General features: G+C 34.7%; 1 protein-coding gene across 2 annotated transcripts in view; it reads right to left on the bottom strand.

Annotated features, from left to right (window-relative positions):
• Positions 1–19,146, bottom strand: part of ICA1L (islet cell autoantigen 1 like) — a 68,692-nt gene that overhangs the window by 9,797 nt on the left and 39,749 nt on the right. For both annotated transcript variants that reach the window (XM_031958310.1, XM_031958308.1), the window contains exon 10: positions 2,643–2,717. In XM_031958310.1, coding sequence (XP_031814170.1) covers positions 2,643–2,717 — 75 coding nt within the window. The remainder of the gene's footprint in view (positions 1–2,642; positions 2,718–19,146) is intronic.

The following is a 19,146-nucleotide window of genomic DNA, read 5'->3' as shown; positions in this document are numbered from 1 at the left end:
TTATTCACTCCAGGATCAGACTTAAAACTCCTGTTTGGCTTTAAAGCCCTTCGCAAGCTGCCCCTTCCCACCTTTGATGGCTCCTTGTATTTTCCTGCTCTCCATGTACTTACACTCCAGTACTGCTGGTCCCCAGCCCACTGCTCCAGCATTCTACACGGTGACTTTCCACTGACTGTCTCCCCACGATGGGAAAGTTCTCCTTCTTCACCTCTGCCTCCAGTCTTCCTGCAGAACTCAGCCTGACTCCCACTTAGCTGGTCTCCTTCTTCTGAGATTACCTGTGAGATTACCTACCACTTACCCTGTAAATAACTTAGATGTGCAAGTTTTTTCATGTGGGGCTTTTGCAAGGCAGGAGCCACATTTTTGCCTTTCTTTCTATCTCCAGAGCTTAGCATAATATGTGATACGTAGTAAATGCTTAATTTTCAACTGACTTGATATTCTTGATAGTAAGGACTATGTGAGCAGAAAGAAGGGAATGGATTCAAGAGATGTCATAAAGGTAAAATTACAAAACTGACGGCTCACTGAATGTGTGGATGAGCAAGAGTAAAGAGTTGAGGATGATTTCTGGTTTATAGATCTGAATGCCTGGGTTTGATGGTTCTGTCCTACAGTACTCAGGTACACTGGAGAAAGAGCAGGAGAAAAATCATGGTGCCATCCATGATGAATTCTATCTTGGACATATTTAATCTGAAGTGCTGAAGAAGCAACCTCTACTTGCACTTGCTTCCTGAACATCACCCAGGTGCTCTGTGAATAAAATATATTTTATATTTATATAAAAGTGTCACCTTCTCTCAAAGCCTCCTCTTCCTTTAGACTTCCCCTAATTTTTTAATGTACTTTTAAGACTGTCTATTCTTACATATGTGTGTTTGTGCGTCCCCTCCTAGGATGTAAGTTTCTTTAGAGTAGTGATTGTTTTCTTTCCTTTTTCCCCTTTTTTTTCCTTCCTTCCTTCTTTCCTTCCTTTTTCTTTCTTTCTTTCTCGTTCCCTTCCTTCTTTCCCCCTTTCTTCCTTCTTTTTTTCCTACTTTCCTTCCTTTCTTTCTTTTTGTCTTTAGATCCCCAGTACAAGACTACAATCCTACTACCTGGAGCCTAGCTGAGAGCTCATTTACACATGTTTCTTGACTGACTCACAGATGAAATAAGGGGATAATCTTATGATACTTTGCTCTGATCAGACCACTTCTGTAGGACTGTGATTAGTTGTGAATACCTGTGTGTTAGGGCCATCAAAGAGAGAATGACCAGCATTGGGAAAGTCTGCCATGTGCTAAGTGTTTTTGGAGAAAACATGTTTTTTTTGAATGGGGGAAAGTGAAAAATGTATGAAAGGATGAGATTTAGGATAAAGGGAAATTGGATACAATAGATGGTGAGTTTCACAGGTCACAGTGGAAGTGGGCAAGGCAAGAAGTGGAGAAGTGTCAAGCTAAGCTGCATAAGAATGGGAATGCAAGGCCAGGTAGAAGGAGAAAGGGATTGTTACCAAAAAGATAGATATTGTTCTAAATCACGAGGATAAGAGGAGCAAGAGATGCAGGAATTTGTTAGTCACAGGGTAAAGGAAGTGACAATTACAGAAAAATTGGTGAATTAGATGTCATCCATGTCTCTTTCATGCCATCTCCACATCCACATCCATCAGTTATCCTCTCCCACATCTCATAAGTTTCTCTAGAACATAATAGGAACTTTTAAAACGCTTGTTTGACTGGGTCAATTCATGGATAAGTTTGCTATATCACTAACTATAGTATAATGCCAACTATCCAGAATACCGGCAATGAGGTAGATGCCCAATTAAAGATTCAATTATTTTCTCTATAATTTCACTAGTGTCAGAAGACCTGAGTTTTGAGAAAAATGATAATTTCTCTATTAATAATGACTTATTAAATTAGAATTGAGGTTTTCTCTTCTTATTTCTTCATTTAGAAACCAGAAACCTACAAGTTGTTTGCTCTCTGAAGAACACTGTTGATGGATGAGAGTGCTCAAATTCCTGGGGTAAATGCTTTTCTGTCCTGGGTGGGGACCCCACCCAACTAGAGAACCTTACAAAGAATTTAATCTGAAGTGAATTCTGCCCCACTGTTTTCCACTCAAGCAGGTTAGGATAAGGGGACAGATGTTGGAGATAGTCTCTCTTTGTCCATGAGTGACATAATCAAAGCCATAACCCCCAACTCTTCATTAGAATGTCTACCTCTCATTATAACATTCATTCTTCTTATTGTTACCTCATGAGAATAAATTGCTCCCCACTGGGAACACCCACTCTCCCAAGGGCAGAAAAACATTAAGAGGCTGCCATGATACATCTTTGGCATTGGACAGGGCCACTGAACTCTTTTTATTAATTATCTATTGGCATAATCAATAAAATGACTGATTGCCCAAAAATGATGTCTCTCAAACTTTTTCTATATCACCGTTCCAATCTCACCATCTGACAATTATTTACCTGGTCATTCATTACTTGGTTAAGTTCTTTGACTCCAGTTTTTTTTTCTCTGTGTTATGAAAGGATCGAACTAGATGGTTTCTGGGAGCTCTTCCAACTTTAAATTTATAACTCTATAAATACGAGAACATCTCAGGATTTTGAATTACTTTCTTACCATTTTCAGGTCCAGAAAGCTGAGATGCTTCAAATTCGCTCATTTGAAAATGGTCTTCTTTGTGATCCTCTGATGCTGAAAGAAAATAACCATTGTTTGATTTTGGGTTAAAAAAAAAAAAAGATAAATACAAAATTGGTATATGTCTGCAAAGCCCAAAAGAAGCAATTGAGCATGTGGTTATTTCTCCAGTCCCATTCCATGTTACCTCTGGGTGGTCTTGAAAAATGGTTTTACTAAGGTGGAAAGGTTTCCCATATGGGATTGGGAATGGGATTGTGTCTCTGCAAACTGAAAACTAATCTAGCTAAGTTCCAGATAGTAATGTTTCAACTACAACAATTCTTAGTCTCTAAGCTAACGAAAGGATAAGATCTTTATTAATGAATGGCACTTACCCCAGGGAAACTGGATTGTAGAAATATATGTGATATTTATAAATCATAAATTCTGAGTTGGAAAAGTATTTTAACCTTACTTACTCATTCTACATGAAGCTTAGAGAAGGTAAATAATTTGAACAAAATTATGCAGTCATTAAGTGGTAGAGCCAGGATTTGAACTGATGGTCACTGAATTATAGCTGTAGAGCTAAGGACTTTAATATCACCTGCTGTCACCTCTTCTTTTGCAGATAAGGAAACTGAGAGCCAGACAAGCTGAATAACACCTCAAAGTCCTGCGGGTACCAAGTGGCAGGATTAGAATTTGAACTGAAGGTCATAGGACTATGGGTGTAGGACGGAGAAGGGCCCTCAGAAAGCCCATTTCATTCCACCTCTCATTTTAAAGATGAGGAACTGAGGCTTGCCCACTCTCACACAGGGAGTAACCATCAGATGAGGACCCAGATTCCCTAACACCACAGCCAGTGTTCGTTCCACTGTAACACACCCCTGGTGTGCTTATAATGCATCTGTGAGGAAACAGGAAATGTTTACATCTCTCTGAAGGGCTGAACAGTTATTGGAGGGTCCCTGAAGGATTTCTCCAGAGGGATTTCAAATATATCCACGTTTTATATCCATATCCATGTTTATATCCATGTTGAGGTCCTTTTCTTTGGAAAGAAGAGAAAAACTAACAAGCAGGAAAATCAAAAAGAACTTGCAACAATTCCCACTCTGTAGTCATTCACAAAACATGATCAAAGGCATTCTCTCAGCTTAATTCAAGAGAATGGTTCACTTGTGGAAATCAGAAGCTTCTTAAGTGAAAATTATATCCAAAGAGTAAACATGAAAACAGGCATTGCTTATGCTGTTTCTCAAGCCCCTAAAGATGAGTTAATACTTGAAGGAAATGATTCTAAACTTATTTCAAACTCAGCTATTGGTCACAACACTAAAGAACAATAACAGAACAATTTTGGATGGCTTCTCTGTTTGTGAGAAAGACACAATGCATGAGACTGATGAATAAATTTGAAAATTTCTATAGGCTTTCTCCTTTTGAAAAATCTGTTGCCGTCCTGAGAAACGAAAACATTTTGTTTTAAAATGTTTTGAAACAGGCCAGTGGTACAAAGATGTTAAGAAGATGACCCTAGATGCTTGAAGTCGAAGCCCAGTTTTTGGGAGGTCTTTCTACCAAGCTAGAAAAGTTTTCACAACAACTATGGGACATGGCTGCTATTATTATCCCCATGTTACACTTGAAGAAACTTTGAAAAACAGGTAAAGTGACTTGTCCAAGGACACACAGCTAAATGCAGAGTACATGAAGAGCTGGACAGCTCTTTTCTATGTCTATATGGTTCCAAATAAAAGGAAATGGTCTTAAGTGTAAAATATTTTGGTTCACTACATGGAAGAGTTTAGGGGCTGTGGAGGGAGGAGTAGAGAATCTTTATCCCTAGAAAAATCTTATAGAGGTAAAAGAATAGAGAACATTTTTGAAAGGCCTTACAAATTTAGAGAATTGGTAGATTTTTCTGAGTTCTCTTCCCTTTTATTATCCTTATGATTTTTCCAATTAACTGAAACTGATCTGAAGTTTCTTCTTATATACTTCAATTATTCAAAAGTTAAAATTATACTAGTAAAAGATGCACTATCCCTTTAAAACTCCATCCATACGGGGCAGTTTATATATGCAATGGACAAAAAAAGCATTTTTGTATAAAGGAAAAGATTCATATTAACTATTAAAAGATGTAATATATAATTGCTACAAGAAATATTTTGATATCTAAAAGAAGTTAAAAATTTACTTCATTTTTTAAAAAAAGCAACTGCTAATTAGTATCTATATGAGGAAACACTTTTCAAATGGAATTCGAATACTTTTAGTCAGAAAATTATTAATTAATGAACTGGGGTATAAATATTAAAGCACAAATCAATTTGGGAACAAGTAGACTGCATTACTTGTGTAAAGAGTTTGATGTTACAAAGAGGAAAAAAATTAACTTTTAGCAATTAAAAACTGGAAAAATAGGAATGAAAAGACAAAGTTTCAAGGACACAAGGCTACCTTAGCTCATCTACACACAAATGTTTTATGAAAAAAGACAACAAAACTAAAAAAAAAAAAAAGAGAGAGAAATCACATTAACATCTGGCAACTAAAATATGACTGAAAAAAAGATGATTTGAGAGGAGAAATTTAGGGAATTATGGCTTTTTAAGTAAAAAATGAGTCCTTGGGAGTCAGGAAAATTTCATTCAGCTGCTGAAAGAAAATGAAGTAGGAATCTGATAAGAATAACTGAAAGCACAAGATAGGAGCAGTGACAGCTAGAAGCCATCAGCTGATAGAAAAATCTAGCTACATGATGGTTGGCCAAGGAGAAAATATTGCAAGCACTCAGAAAGAAACAATTCAAGTATTATGGAGCCACAGTCAAGATAAGATTTGGCGGCTTCTACATTAAAGGATCAGAGGGCTTGGAATATGATACTCTGAAGAGCAACGAAGTTGTGATTACAACCAAGAATCACCTACCCAGCAAAACTGAGTATAATCTTCAGGGGAGAAGATAGACATTCAATGAAAGACAGGACTTTCAAGTATTCATGAGGAATAAGACCAGAGGTGAATTCAAATAAGAAATCAGGAGAACCATAAGGGAGTAATCAGGAAAGTGATATCACAAGGAACTTAATAAGGTTAATCTGTTTACATTCTTATATGGGAGGATGATACTTGTTAACTCATAGGAACTCTCTCATTATTATGACAGGACAATTAGAAGAGTATATACAGACAGAAGGCACAGGTGTGAGTTGAATATGAAAGGATAACATCTAAAAATAAAATTAAGGGGTGAGGGAAGAATGTACTGGGAGAAAGGTAAAGGGAGAGGTGGAATGGTGCAAATTATGTGCCATCAAAAGAGGCAAGAAAAGGTTTTTACAATGAAGGGGAAGAAGGAGAGTGAGTAAACCTTACCCTCATTAGAATTGGCTCAAAGCAGAAATAACATACACACTCATTTGGATAGAGAAATCTGTTTTATCCTGTAGAAAAGTAGGAGGGAAGAAGATATGAGGGGGGGGTGATCGAAAAGGGGGTATATCAGGGACAGAGATAGTCAGAAGCAAAATACTTTTGAGAAGGAACAGGATAAAAGGAGAGAGAAAACAAAATAAATGGGGGGGGGATATACAGTTAGCAACAGTAATTGTGAAAAGAATTTTGAACCAAGTTTCTCTGATAAAGGACTCATTTCTCAAACATAGAGGGAAGTGAGTCAAACATAAAAAATAAGAACCTTTCCCCAACTGATAAATGATATCAAAAGATCTGAAGTTTCAGATAAAGTAATCAAGCTATTAATAGCCACATTAAAAAAAATACTCTAACTCACTATTGATTGGAGAAATGCAAATTAAAGCAATTCTAAGGTACTACCTCATTCCTATGGAAGTGTGAACTGATTCAACTATTCTATAAAGCAACTTGGAATTATGCTCAAAGGTCTTTAAAACCATGCATACCTTTTGATCTAACAATGGCACAATAGGCATGTACCCCAAAAGAGATTTTAAAAAATTTTAAATGAAAAGAACCTATATGTTCAAAAATATTTATAGCAGCTCTCTTCTCAAGACAAAGAATTAGAAATTGAGGGGATGCCTATCAACTGGGGATTGGTGAATAAACTGAAGTAGGTGATTATGATGGTATACTACTGTGCTATAAGAAATGATGAGCAAAATGCTCTCAGAAAAACAGAGAAAGATTTCAATGAGTTCATGCAAAGTGAAATGTACTGTTACAGAGGTAGAACAATAAAATTGAATTAACCTACAAAAAAGAAAGCTGAAAGCACCACAAGCTTAAGAGCATTAAATGTTTATATAGTTCTCTTCTATCTGTCTCCTTACTCCCAAATAGCTAACGAAATAATGCACATATTTGTGTTTTTAGACTTAGAGATTTCTCTCCTGCTTCAAAGTCTCTGCTAGAACCCTACCCTGGATAAGACTATATCCTCCATGTGCAACAAGCTGAGTTCACTGACTCTGCCCAGAAACAAAAAAAGAATGGGAGACATAAAGCAACAAAATCATGATTAAAAAGAAGAAAAAAATAAGTGATTAAATATAGTAGCCTCATCTTTAGAAACTATTAAAAGAAAAAAACAGAAAGAAAAAGGTATCCATTGGATTAAAAAAAAGATATTTGTTTTTCTTTTTTTATTAAAGCTTTTTATTTTCAAACCATATGCACGGATAATTTTTCAACACTGACTCTTGCATAGCCTTGTGTTCCAAATTTTCCCCTCCTTCCCCCCATCCCCTAGATGGCAAGCAATCTGATATATATTATACACATTAAAATATATGTTAAATCCAATATATGTAAATATATTTATACAATTATCTTGCTGCACAAGAAAAATTAGATCAAAAAGGAAAGAAAATGAGCAAGAAAACAAAGTGCAAGCAAACAACAACAAAAAGATCAGAATGTTATGTTGTGATCCACAAGGTATTTGTTTTTAAAAGCACACAAGGGAATAAACATGAAAGTGGAGTGATGAACTCCATAAGGAGCTGGCCTGAAACAACATATACAAGCTCTACAGTGCTTACTACAGGTGAATCAATGTACCCTGCGGGACTAAATTGCAGAATGAGAGGCTGTTCATCCCTACACACACACACACACATACACACACACACACACACACACAGGAAGACTGAAAATGGAGACAATGGGTGATATACTAATCAACTCTATGGAAAACAATGAAAAGAAGATATTTTCTGTAGTCTGTCAGCAAGAAGGAACAAGTCAGAACCAAGCTACTGGAGTAACAGGAAGAAATGCAGAAGAGCTCTATCCTACAGACATTCTATACAGTGACCTGGAAAATGAAAGGGATCAAGTCCTGACCGCAAAACTGAAGAATAAAATGATAGTGGATCCTTTTTCCTGCTGAGGTCCACAGAGAGAAACAAAGGTATCTGCAGCCATGTGAAGCTCTGCAGGAAGGGGTTGTTACACCTGTAAGGCATGGTACACCCAAGTGCCCGCTGGCAGCTCCGTCCCTCAGGACCATGTAGTGAGTGTCCAACACAGGGATGTCGAGGATGGCATCCCAAAGTGAGGAGTGGTCACATGCCCTATTCTATGTACTAAGCAAGGAGCAAGCTCAGAAGCTAGCAGCAGCTGGGTGGCTCTGTGGGAAAGGGGTCTCAGTCCAAGCCTAGGCAAAGAAGAACCAGGGAAAGAATCTCTAGACCAAAGGGCAATCTGTGGATAACTCTAAACAGCTGACGCCAGCCCCAGCTACTAGAGCTCCAGTCAGAGCAAGGGCACAGACTGAAATGCAGGGACGGGATCTTACAGAGCCCAAAGCAGAAGGGTTGTGATCATACTTTGCTCAGAATCAGATAACTTTGGAAGCACTGAAAACTTGGAGGTTCTCAGCCTGGATTGTCCCTGAGACACTGGAAAAACTGTAATCATTATCTCCAAAAAACAGCAACAGAAATAGCTTGGAGCATCCCATCAGAAGTACATAGAGCCTGGTCTAAACTTCATTTGAAGTCAATAGGCTGGAAGAATAAGTTTAAAAAAAAAAAGTTCCATGATAAAAGTCATTATTGGTAACAGGGATGCTCAAAGAATAAAACTAAAAGAGAATGATTCAAAAATATTTACAAGTAAAGCCTCAAAGAAAAACAGAGCTTGCGCAAAAATTTAAACAGAATTCCTGGAAGAGATGAAGCAAGAGTTAGAAACAAGGGTTCAAAATGATGTTTTTTTCAAATGAATGAAATGAGAGCACTAGAGGAAAAAACTGAAAAAGAAATGAGAACAGGTCAATGAAAAAAACTGTAAGCAGTTGGAAAGAAAGAGTCCAAGCAACAAGGAGCCAAAATCAGGCCTATATCTAATTTAAATAAAAAGCACAGAAGTCTAGAAGGCAAAAAATGGAAGCTTAAAATAAAGAATTATTCATTCAGAAAAACTGACTATGTACCTTTTGGTGGGGGAAAAGGAGAGGGAAAATTAATGAATTAAATAAGTTCCAAGCATTCCTGATGAAAAGAACCTAGAGTTGCAAAGAAACTTAGAAGTGCAAATATAAGAATTAAAAGTGAATGCTAACTGTCCCTGAAGATATTTGACATAAGTCAAATTTAAAAAGGAACAAAGTAACTTGTTAGGTTATTTTATTCATATATCCAAAGTGCTGAATACTGTTAAATAATTAGGAAAATATGAGATATTTTTTCTTCTCTATTAGCTGGTCACTAAGATTTTAAAATTCCCAGGCACCCCTAATTCCAGAATCCAGAGAATTCCAGATAGGAAACAACTATTTCCCCAGCTTTTATCTATATGCTAAAAAAAAAAAAAATGTGTGTTCTCTTATCCAAACCACCAAGAGAATAATATCATTTTGTGTTTAATAAATTGGTTAGCCTGGCTCTAGTGTTAATCTCCAATGATAAAATTCTTGTAGAATTGTGTGGGATTTGAACATTGAATCAACCTTAGAGTGGTCTATTTTGAAAATAAATTCAAGTTTTATCACAAAAAAAGTGAATGCTAAAAAATAAACATAAATGAACAATTATAAACAAAGATAAAGTGTTTACATTTTAATATGGAGAGATAATACAGGTGTCACCTCAGAACTCTATCATCATCAGGGATTAGAGAGGAAATTTAATTAGACAGAAGGTCTAGAAGTACATGCTAGTTTAATAATGTTACAAAAAGAATGGAAATGGAAAAAAGGAAAAGGCACAGAAATGAAAAATGGGGAAAATGATCTCAAATAACAAGAGTGTATAAGTTAAAGTATATATAAAAGAAGAAGAAGGAATGGGACGAGTGGGGAATACTTGGACTTCATCAAGGGAGGGAGAAGTATATACTGATACATATAAACAGGTGGGCACATATTTCACTCAGTAGGGAACTAGGAATGAAATAAATTAAGGCACCCAGGGGAATAAGAGAGAGATTAGATTAAAGGAGGGATTAATCTTAAGCAAAACAATTTAAACTAAGGATATACAAAAATATTTGTAAGCAGTTATTTTTGCAGTGGCATTTTTGCAATAGAAACTAAGGGGGGGTCATAAATTTGGGAATGTCTGAACAAGTTATGCTAGGTCCAGTTAAATATGAAAATTAAATCCCATTGAGTGATTGTACTATTTGAATTTGCACTATCTGAAGTTATAATTGATTCCAGTCCAATGGAAATATTAAACATCTAAATACCTAACAGATAAGCCTAGGATACCTAAAGATAAGCAAACCTATACTGACAGTATTAGATGAATCCTTTTCTCTTTCTATCTGAAAGCCGTACCCTTCCCCACCCAAGCAAGCCTAGACATGCGATTTCATGGACATACTGTCCATATATAACCAATATCAGATTGCTTGCTGTCTTGGGAAGAGAACAGAAAAACAAAAATGATGTTGGCTATTCCTTCTCATCCAGTATGGCTTTTGTCCACATATACCTGTAAGTTCTCAATAAGAAGTCGTTGGTACATAGGGAGGGCTTTCTCTGGAGGTCTTAACTTTCTGTGGGCATGAATGAAATAAAGGGGCAGTCCATCAGTTATGACAGCCCTCTTACTATATTCTTGGCTCAACTCTTGTGCATTTCCTTTCTCCTTGCCTCTCTCCCTCTCTCCTCCTTCCCTCCCTTCCTTCCTTCTCTCATTTACTTATTTATTTATTTTAAAATTTGCAAAATGCTTTACATATATTATGTTATTTAAATGTCACAACAAGTAAATGAAAAAATTGAGTTCAGGGTGGTTAAATGACTTGCTTAGTGTCATGTAGCTAATATATTTTAGAGGTGTGATTTAAACCCATATTAAATGGGATAATATTTTTATAGAGCTCAACACAATGTCTGGCACATAATTATATGATATACAAATGCTATTATTATTGTTGCTAATAATAATCATCATATGCTGAAATAAAACTGTGAATGGGACCTTTCCTCTATTTCTTTTGCTATAGGGATTGATTCCCTGGGAGAGGGAGGAGTAAAATATATTAAGTGAAATAAAAACAAATTTAATAATAAATAAAATGACTTTATCTGATCAGCATTTCTGTTTTTCCCTGCAAAAGAATTTTACCAAAAAAAATAATGCTGAAAACTATCTTTACATACTACTAAATGGAAAAGAATTCTATTAAAAATTCTCATGCAGAAAAAAAATCATAAAAGAAAATTGTCCAGATTTCTTAAATTTGCCAGTCATCGCCTGAAAAAACCTGCAAATGAAAACTCCCAGGGACATTGCAATAACATTTCTTTCATATGCTAGTAAGTGGAGAATTTTATTCACATCTTGGCAAATCTGCATGCTTATATGATCATAAAATGGACTAAGTATAGTTAGATACTTTGGGGCATTATCTAAAACCAATAATGCTTTAAACTTGATATCACAAAATGTTCCTTAAAAAGTAAAAAACAGCTCAAATAGCTTGAGAAATATTGAGTACTAATGAATAGGCTGTGCCAATATAATAAAAATAGATAATTTAAAAATAAATTCAAAATCAACCAAATGACAAAAAAGATATATTATAAAACTCAATTAAAAATTCATTTAGAAAGAAAAAAGACCTAGAAAATAAAAAAAAACCCCAATAAGCATTTATTAATCATTTTCTGTGTACCAAACAGTATGTCAAGTACTGGGAATACAATATAAGGAAGAAAAAATTCAGTCCCAGTTCTGGAGAAGTTTATATTTTAATGGGAGAAATAAGACATAAAAGTGAGCTAAAAATAAGAGAACAGAATGTGCTGAAACCCAAAAGAACATGATTTTTTAAAAAGCTTTTTATTTTCAAAATATGTGCACAGATAATTTTCCAACTCGACCCTTGCATAGCCTTGTGCAGATTTTTTCCTCCTTCCTCCCACCCTCTCCCCTAAATGGCAAGCAATCCAATATAAGTTATACATGTTAAAAGATATGTTAAATCCAATAAGTGTAAACATATGTATACAATTCTCTTATTGCACAAGAAAAATCAAATCAAAAAGGAAAGTAAATGAGTAAGAAAACCAAATGCAAATGAACAACAACAGAAAGAGTGAAAATGCTATGTTGTGTTCCACATTCTGTTCCCACAGTCCTCTCTCTAGGCATAGATGGCTCTCTTCATCACTGAACAATTAGAACTGGTTTAACTCATCTCATTGTTGAAGAGAGCCACTTCCATCAGAACTGATCATCATATAGTCTTCTTCAACGTTGTCAAGTACAATGATATCCTGGTTCTGCTCATTTCACTCAGCATCAGCTCATGTAAGTCTCTCCAGGCCTTTCTAAAATCATCCTGCTGGTCATGTTTTATAGAACAATAATATTCCATAACATTCATATACCATAACTTATTCAGCCATTCTCCAACTGATGGGCATCCACTCAGTTTCCAGTTTCTGGCCACTACCAAAAGGGCTTCCACAAACAGTTTTGCACATATGGGTCCCTTTCCCTCCTTTAGAATTCTTTGAGATACAAAGCCAGTAGAAATTCTGCTGCATCAAAGGGTATGCAGAATTTGATGACTTTTTGAACATAGAAGGACATGATTTTTTCAGTCCACAAGGTAAGGAATAGGACTGGAAGAAAAATGAACACAGGCCATCACAAAAATTAAGGCAGCAGGGGAGCTGAACTTGAAGAAGTATATTCCAACGGAACAATCTACATGTAGATGAGGTATTCCAGGGAAAGTAGGCTCCAGATTTCTGAGAGAAATTCCAAGATGAAACAGCAGTAAAGGTATGAGTCTGAAGTCCAGATGAGGAACAGGGTCAGAAGAGGAAGAAAAAAGTGGGAATAAGATGGAAGATTGCTTAAAGGTAGAATCAGTCCTAAGCAAAAAGAAAAACAAAACTCTTAGGGAGTATGTAGCAAATTCTTTGGGGGTCAAAGGATTAGGAACTAAAAGAGTGTTCATAAATAAGTTATGCTATATTAATGAATGAATTGTATTGTGCTATAAGAAATGATGAACGTGATGGTTTCAGAAAAATCTGGAAAGATATTCATCTACTGATAAAAAGTTTAGAAAAATATGAAATGCATAAATTAATGGAAAAAGAAACATAAAATTTTAAATAATTCAATCTTTAAAAAAAGGAAATTAAGCAAGCCATAAGTAACAGAGGAATTTACAAGTGAATTCCATGAAAAAAATTAATTCCAATATTATATAAACTCTTTGAAAAAATAAAAAAGCATCCTACTAAATTCTTTTTATGATACAAATATGGTCTTGATGACAAAATCAGGGAAAATTAAAACAGAAAGAAAACTAGACCGATATCTATTAATACTAGATGCAAAAATTTCATATAGAATATTTGCAAGGCAACCATGGCAACACAAGACAAAGATTATATATCACACTAGATGTGTATATGGAAAGCAGGCCTACTGAAGTAGGAAGCATTAGGAAAATTATAAACAATGATATTAATTAAAACAAGAAAAATCATATGATTGTATTAATGATGCAAAAAAGCTTTTTTTTGTTTCCTTTTCCAAATTCTCCTGCAAAGCTCTCACTTTCTTTCCCCATTTTTCTTTTAATTCTCTTTTAAGATCCCTTTTACATTCTTCCAAGAGAGCCTTGTGAGATGGAGACCAACTCATATCATCCTTTGGGGCTTTGTCTGGAGATGTTTTGCCTTTGGTGTCCCCAGGATTGGAAGTCTGTTTTTCTCTGTCTCCATAAAAGCATATTTGTAAAGGTTGGGGTCTGCTCTTGGGCATAGGGGCTGCTGTTCTCTCCCAGCTCTGCTGGCCGTGGCCATCGCCCTTGGTGAGCCAAGATGATGAAGAGCAGACAGGAATTTGATCTCTTCCTGACTTCCCTTAGATCAACACTAGATCCAGTCACAGAACAGACTTTGGAGTGACAGCATCACAAATATTTGGAGTGTAACACATTTACAGCAGTAGATGTTTTGGAAGGACTTCAGCAAAGATCTATCTCAATCGGGCCAGGGGGATATGGCCCAGAACATGCCCAGCACAGATAGCCAATATGCTGGGAGGCTCTTAGCTAAACTATGGCAACACTGGCTACTCTGTGCTGGTTCAGAAGACAGTGGATCAGCAGACCAGCTGTGAGATCTCCACCACCACTGCAGAAGGCAAATAGCGAGTCCTGAACCCCCGAATAATGCAGGACTTGGCCAGCAGGAAGTCACTGTATCCTGTATGGAAGCTTGAGACAATTTCCCCTGTGTCCTGAGAGCAGACTTCAACCTTTAAAAATAGCAAAAAAGTAAAAAGAGCTCTGGCCATAGATAGCTTGTATGGAGACAGAGAACAAAATTCAAACCTGGAGGACAATAAAGGCAAACCATTTCTATATGAAGCCTCAAAGGGTGGCATGACTTGGTGTCCATCTCACAAGGTTCTCTTAGAAGATTTCAAAAAAAAATCTTAAAAGGAAGTTAGAAGAAAAGTGGGAAAAGAAAATGAGAACTTTGCAGGAGAGTTGGGAAAAGGAAACACAAAAATTATTTGAAGAAAACTCCTTAAAAAACAGATTTCATGAAATGGAAAAAAGAATATAACTCCTTGAAAAACAGAATTAGTGAAATGGAAAAAGTGAACAACTCCCTAAAACATTTGAAATGAAAAAAAAATCCAATGAACAAAACAATTCATTTAAAAGTTGATTTGTCCAAATGCAAAAGGAGGTTAAAAAAAAAAAAAAAAAAAAGATAACTAAAGAAAATAATTCACTAAAAATTAGAATTGAACCAATGGAAATGAATGAGACATCAAGAATCAGTCAAACAACCCCCCCCCAAAAAAAATGAAAAAAATAGAATAAAATATAAAATACTTCATCAGAAAAACAACTGACCTAGAAAATAGATTCAGGAGAGACAATCTTGGAATTACTGGACAACCTGAAAACCACAATGTAAAAATGAGCCTAGCCAATATCTTTCAAGAAATCATCAAGGAAAACTGCCCTGATGTCCTAGAATGAGAGGGTAAGATAGCTATTGAAAGAATCCACTGATCACCCCCTAAAAGAGATCCCCAAATGAAAACTACAAGGAATATCCTGGTTAAATTTTAGAATTATCAGATAAAGAAGAAAATATTGCAAGCAGCTAGAAAGAAACAATTCAAATATGGAGGAGTCATAATCAGGTTACCCAGGACCTAACAGCTTCCACTTTTAAATGACTGAAGGGCCTGGAATATGACACTCTGAAGAGCAAAGGAGCTTGGATTGCAGCCAAGAATCAATTATCCAACAAAACTAAGCATTATCTTTCAGGGGAAAAGATGGACATTCAATGAAATAGGGGATTTTCAATTATTTTTTATGAAAAGACTAGAGTGGAAAATCTGATCTTCAGATACAGAATTCAAGAGAAGCAGAAGAAGGTAAAAAGGAAAGAAAAAAAACCATGTTTCTTAAAGGTTAAAATGTTCATATCCCTATATGAAAAGATGACATTTAACTCTTGAGAACTGTATCTTTGTTAGAGCTATACTTAGAGGAGGTAGGTATAATTTGACTTTATTGTGATGGTATAAAAAAGAAACTAGGGGTGGAAAAGGGATTGTACTGGAAGAAGAAAAGGGAGGTAAAACAAAAAAGACCTATTATAATTAAGGGAAAGAAGGGAGGGAGATAAGTATTGTTGAATCTTAATCTCATCAGATTTGCCTCAAAGAGGTAATATCAAACATATTTAGTTTGATAGAGAAACTTGTCTCATCCTAGAGGGAAGTAAAAGGAGAAAAGGTAAAAAGAAAGGGGGAGGTAATACAAAGGAGAACAGAAGGAGGGATAAGAAAAGAGGAAGGGGCATAAAAAGGGAAGGGCTGATTAGGGAGGTGGTGGTCAGAAGCAAAATACTGGGGAAGAGGGAAAGGGTAAAAAGGAAGAGAAAAGTATAACTTGGGAAAATAGGATGGTGGAGAAATACAGAGTTAGTAATTTTAATTGAATGGAATGAACTTTCCCATCAAACAATGCAGATAGCAGAGTAGATTAAAAGTCAGAATCCTACAATATGTTATTTATAAGAGACACATTTGAAGCAGAGAGATACATACTGAGTAAAGGTAAAAGGCTGGAGCAGAATCTGTTATGCTTCAGCTGAAGTAAAAAAAGCAGAGGATCTCAGATCAAGCAAAAGTAAAAAAAAAATAGATCTAATTAAAAGAGATAAGGAAGGAAACTACATCTTGCTAAAAGGTTACCATAAAAAATGAAGTAATATCAATACTAAATATACATGTACCAAGTGGTATAACATCCAAATTCCTAGAGGAAAAGTTAAGAGAGTTGCAAGAAGAAATAGACAGTAAAACCATACTAGTGGGGGATCTCAACTTCACTCTAACAGACCAAGATAAATTGAACTACAAAATAAACAAGAAAGAATAGAATTTTAGAAAATTTAGGTATGATACAACCTTGGAGAAAATTGAATGGGAACAGAAAGGAATAAATTTTTTACTTAGTGGTACATAGATCCTACACAAAAATTGACCATGTATTAGGGCATAAAACCCTAAAAATAAAATGCAGAAAGGTAGAAATAGTAAATGCATCTTTTTCAAATCATGAGACAATAAAAATTACATGTCATAAAGGGCAGGCAAACATATATCAAAAATTAATTAGAAACCAAATAATTTAATCCTAAAGAATGAATGGGTAAAACAACCATAGACACAATCAACAATTTCATCCAAGGGAATGATAATAATGAGATAACATAACAAAATTTATATGATGTAGTCAAAGTCGTTCTTAGGGGAATTTTATATCTCTAGAAAATCAATGAATTGGGCATGCAACTAAAAAACACCTAAAAAACAAACAAACAAACAAAAAACAATTAAATGCCAAATTTGAAATTCTGGAAATAAAAGAGGAGATTAATAAAATTGAATGTAAGAACACTTTTGAACCACTAAACAAAACTAGGAATTAGTTTTATGAAAAAAAATCAATAAAATACACAAACCCTTAGTTACTTTGATTTAAAAAGAGAAAGAAGAAAATCAAGTGAAATGGATTTTCCACCAATGAAGATGAAATTAAAGCAATAATTAGGAGCTATTTTGCCAATAAATCTGATAATGTAAGTGAAGTGAATGAAAACTTAAAAAAACATAATTGCCAAGATTAACAGAGGAGGAAATAAACTACTTAAAACAGTCCCATTTTAGAAAAAGAAATCGAACAAGCTGTTAATGAATGTCCTAAGAAAAAATCTCTAGGACCAGATGGCTTTATAAGTGAATTCTACCAATTAAAGGACAATTAATTCCAATACTATGCAAACTAATTGGAAAATAGAGAAAGGGGTCCTACCAAATTCCTTTTATGACACACATATGGTGCCGATAACTAAATCAACAAGGGTCAAAACAAAAGAAAGAAAATTATAGCTCAATTTCCCTAATGAATATTGATGCAAAACTCTTAAATAAAATATTAGCAAAGAGATTACAGCAATTTATCACTAGGATAATATACTATGACCAAATAGGATTAATATCAGGAATGCAGGACTGGTTCAATATTAGGAAAACTATAAGCATAATTGACTATATCAATAACCAAACTAACAGAAATCATATGTCAACAGAGGCAGAAATAGCATCTGACAAAATCTAACACCCATTCCTATTAAAAACATGAGAGAGCCTAGGAATAAATAGAATTTTTCTTAAAATGATAAGTAGCATCTATTTAAAAGCATCAGCAAGCATCATATGTAATGGGAATAAACTAGAAGTAGTCCCAATAAAATCAGGGGTAAAACAAGGTTGCCCACTATCACCATTACTATTCAATATTATATGAAGAAATATTAGTTTTAGCAATAAGAGAAGAAAAAGAAATTAAAGGAATTATAGTAGGTAATGAGAAAAAAATTATCACTATTTGCAGATTTATTCATATTTAGAGAATCAACTAAAAATTAGAAACAATAACAACTTTAGCACAGTTGCAGGATATAAAATAAATCCACATAAATCATTGGTATTTCTACATGTTGCCAACAAAGTCCAGCAAGAGATACAAAGAAAAATTCCATTTAATATAACTATAGATAATATATTTCAGACAAGACAAATATAACCAAGACAAAGCTAAGAACTAGATGAATACAATTAAAAAACACTTTCCACACAAATAAAGTTAGATCTAAACAACTGGAAGAATATCAAGTGCTTATGAATAGGCTGAGCTAATATAATAAAAATTACAATTCTACCGAAATTAGTCTAATTATTCAATGTCATACCAATCAAACTGCCAAGAAATTATTTTACAAAGCTAGAAAAAATAATAATAAAATTCATCTGGAAGAACAAAAGGTCAAGAATTTTAAGGGAATTAATGAAAAAAATGCAAATGAAGGTGGCCTAGCTGTATCAGATCAAAAATTATATTATAAAGCAGTGATCATCAAAACCATTTGGTACTGGCTAAGAAATAGAGTAACTGCTAAGTGGAATAGGTTAGGTGAACAAGATACTGTAGTCAATGACTATAGTAATCTAGTGTTTGATAAACCAAAAAACTCCAGCATCTGGGATTAAAAACTCACTATTTGACAAAAATTGTGCAAATTGTGCTTAATGCGGATCACAAAACAGTATTTTCACCTTTTTTCTTGTTGTTTCCTTAATTTTTTTCTTTCTCAATTTTTTTTTCCTTTTGATCTGGTTTTTCTTGTTTAGCATGATAAATGTGGAAATATGTATAGAAGAACTACACATGTTTAATACATATTAGATTATCTGCTCTGTAGAGGAGGGAGAAAAATTTGGAACACAAGGTTTTGCAAGATGAACACTGAGAATTTGTTTTTGCATATATTTTAAAAATAGAAAGCTTTTATTAAAAAAAAAAAGATGGGACTCTCATTCTGGTTAATAACAACAAAAACTTGAAAGGAATAAAAGGAAATTTCCTTAATATGATAAGTAGGGTTTATCTATGTTGCAGCTAAGTAGGGCAGCAGATA

The sequence above is a fragment of the Sarcophilus harrisii genome, chromosome 3, assembly GCF_902635505.1.
Source record: "Sarcophilus harrisii chromosome 3, mSarHar1.11, whole genome shotgun sequence".
Taxonomy (NCBI): Eukaryota; Metazoa; Chordata; class Mammalia; order Dasyuromorphia; family Dasyuridae; genus Sarcophilus; species Sarcophilus harrisii.
The sequence above is the reverse complement of the archived record's forward strand: the minus strand, read 5'-3'. Positions and strand labels throughout refer to the sequence as shown.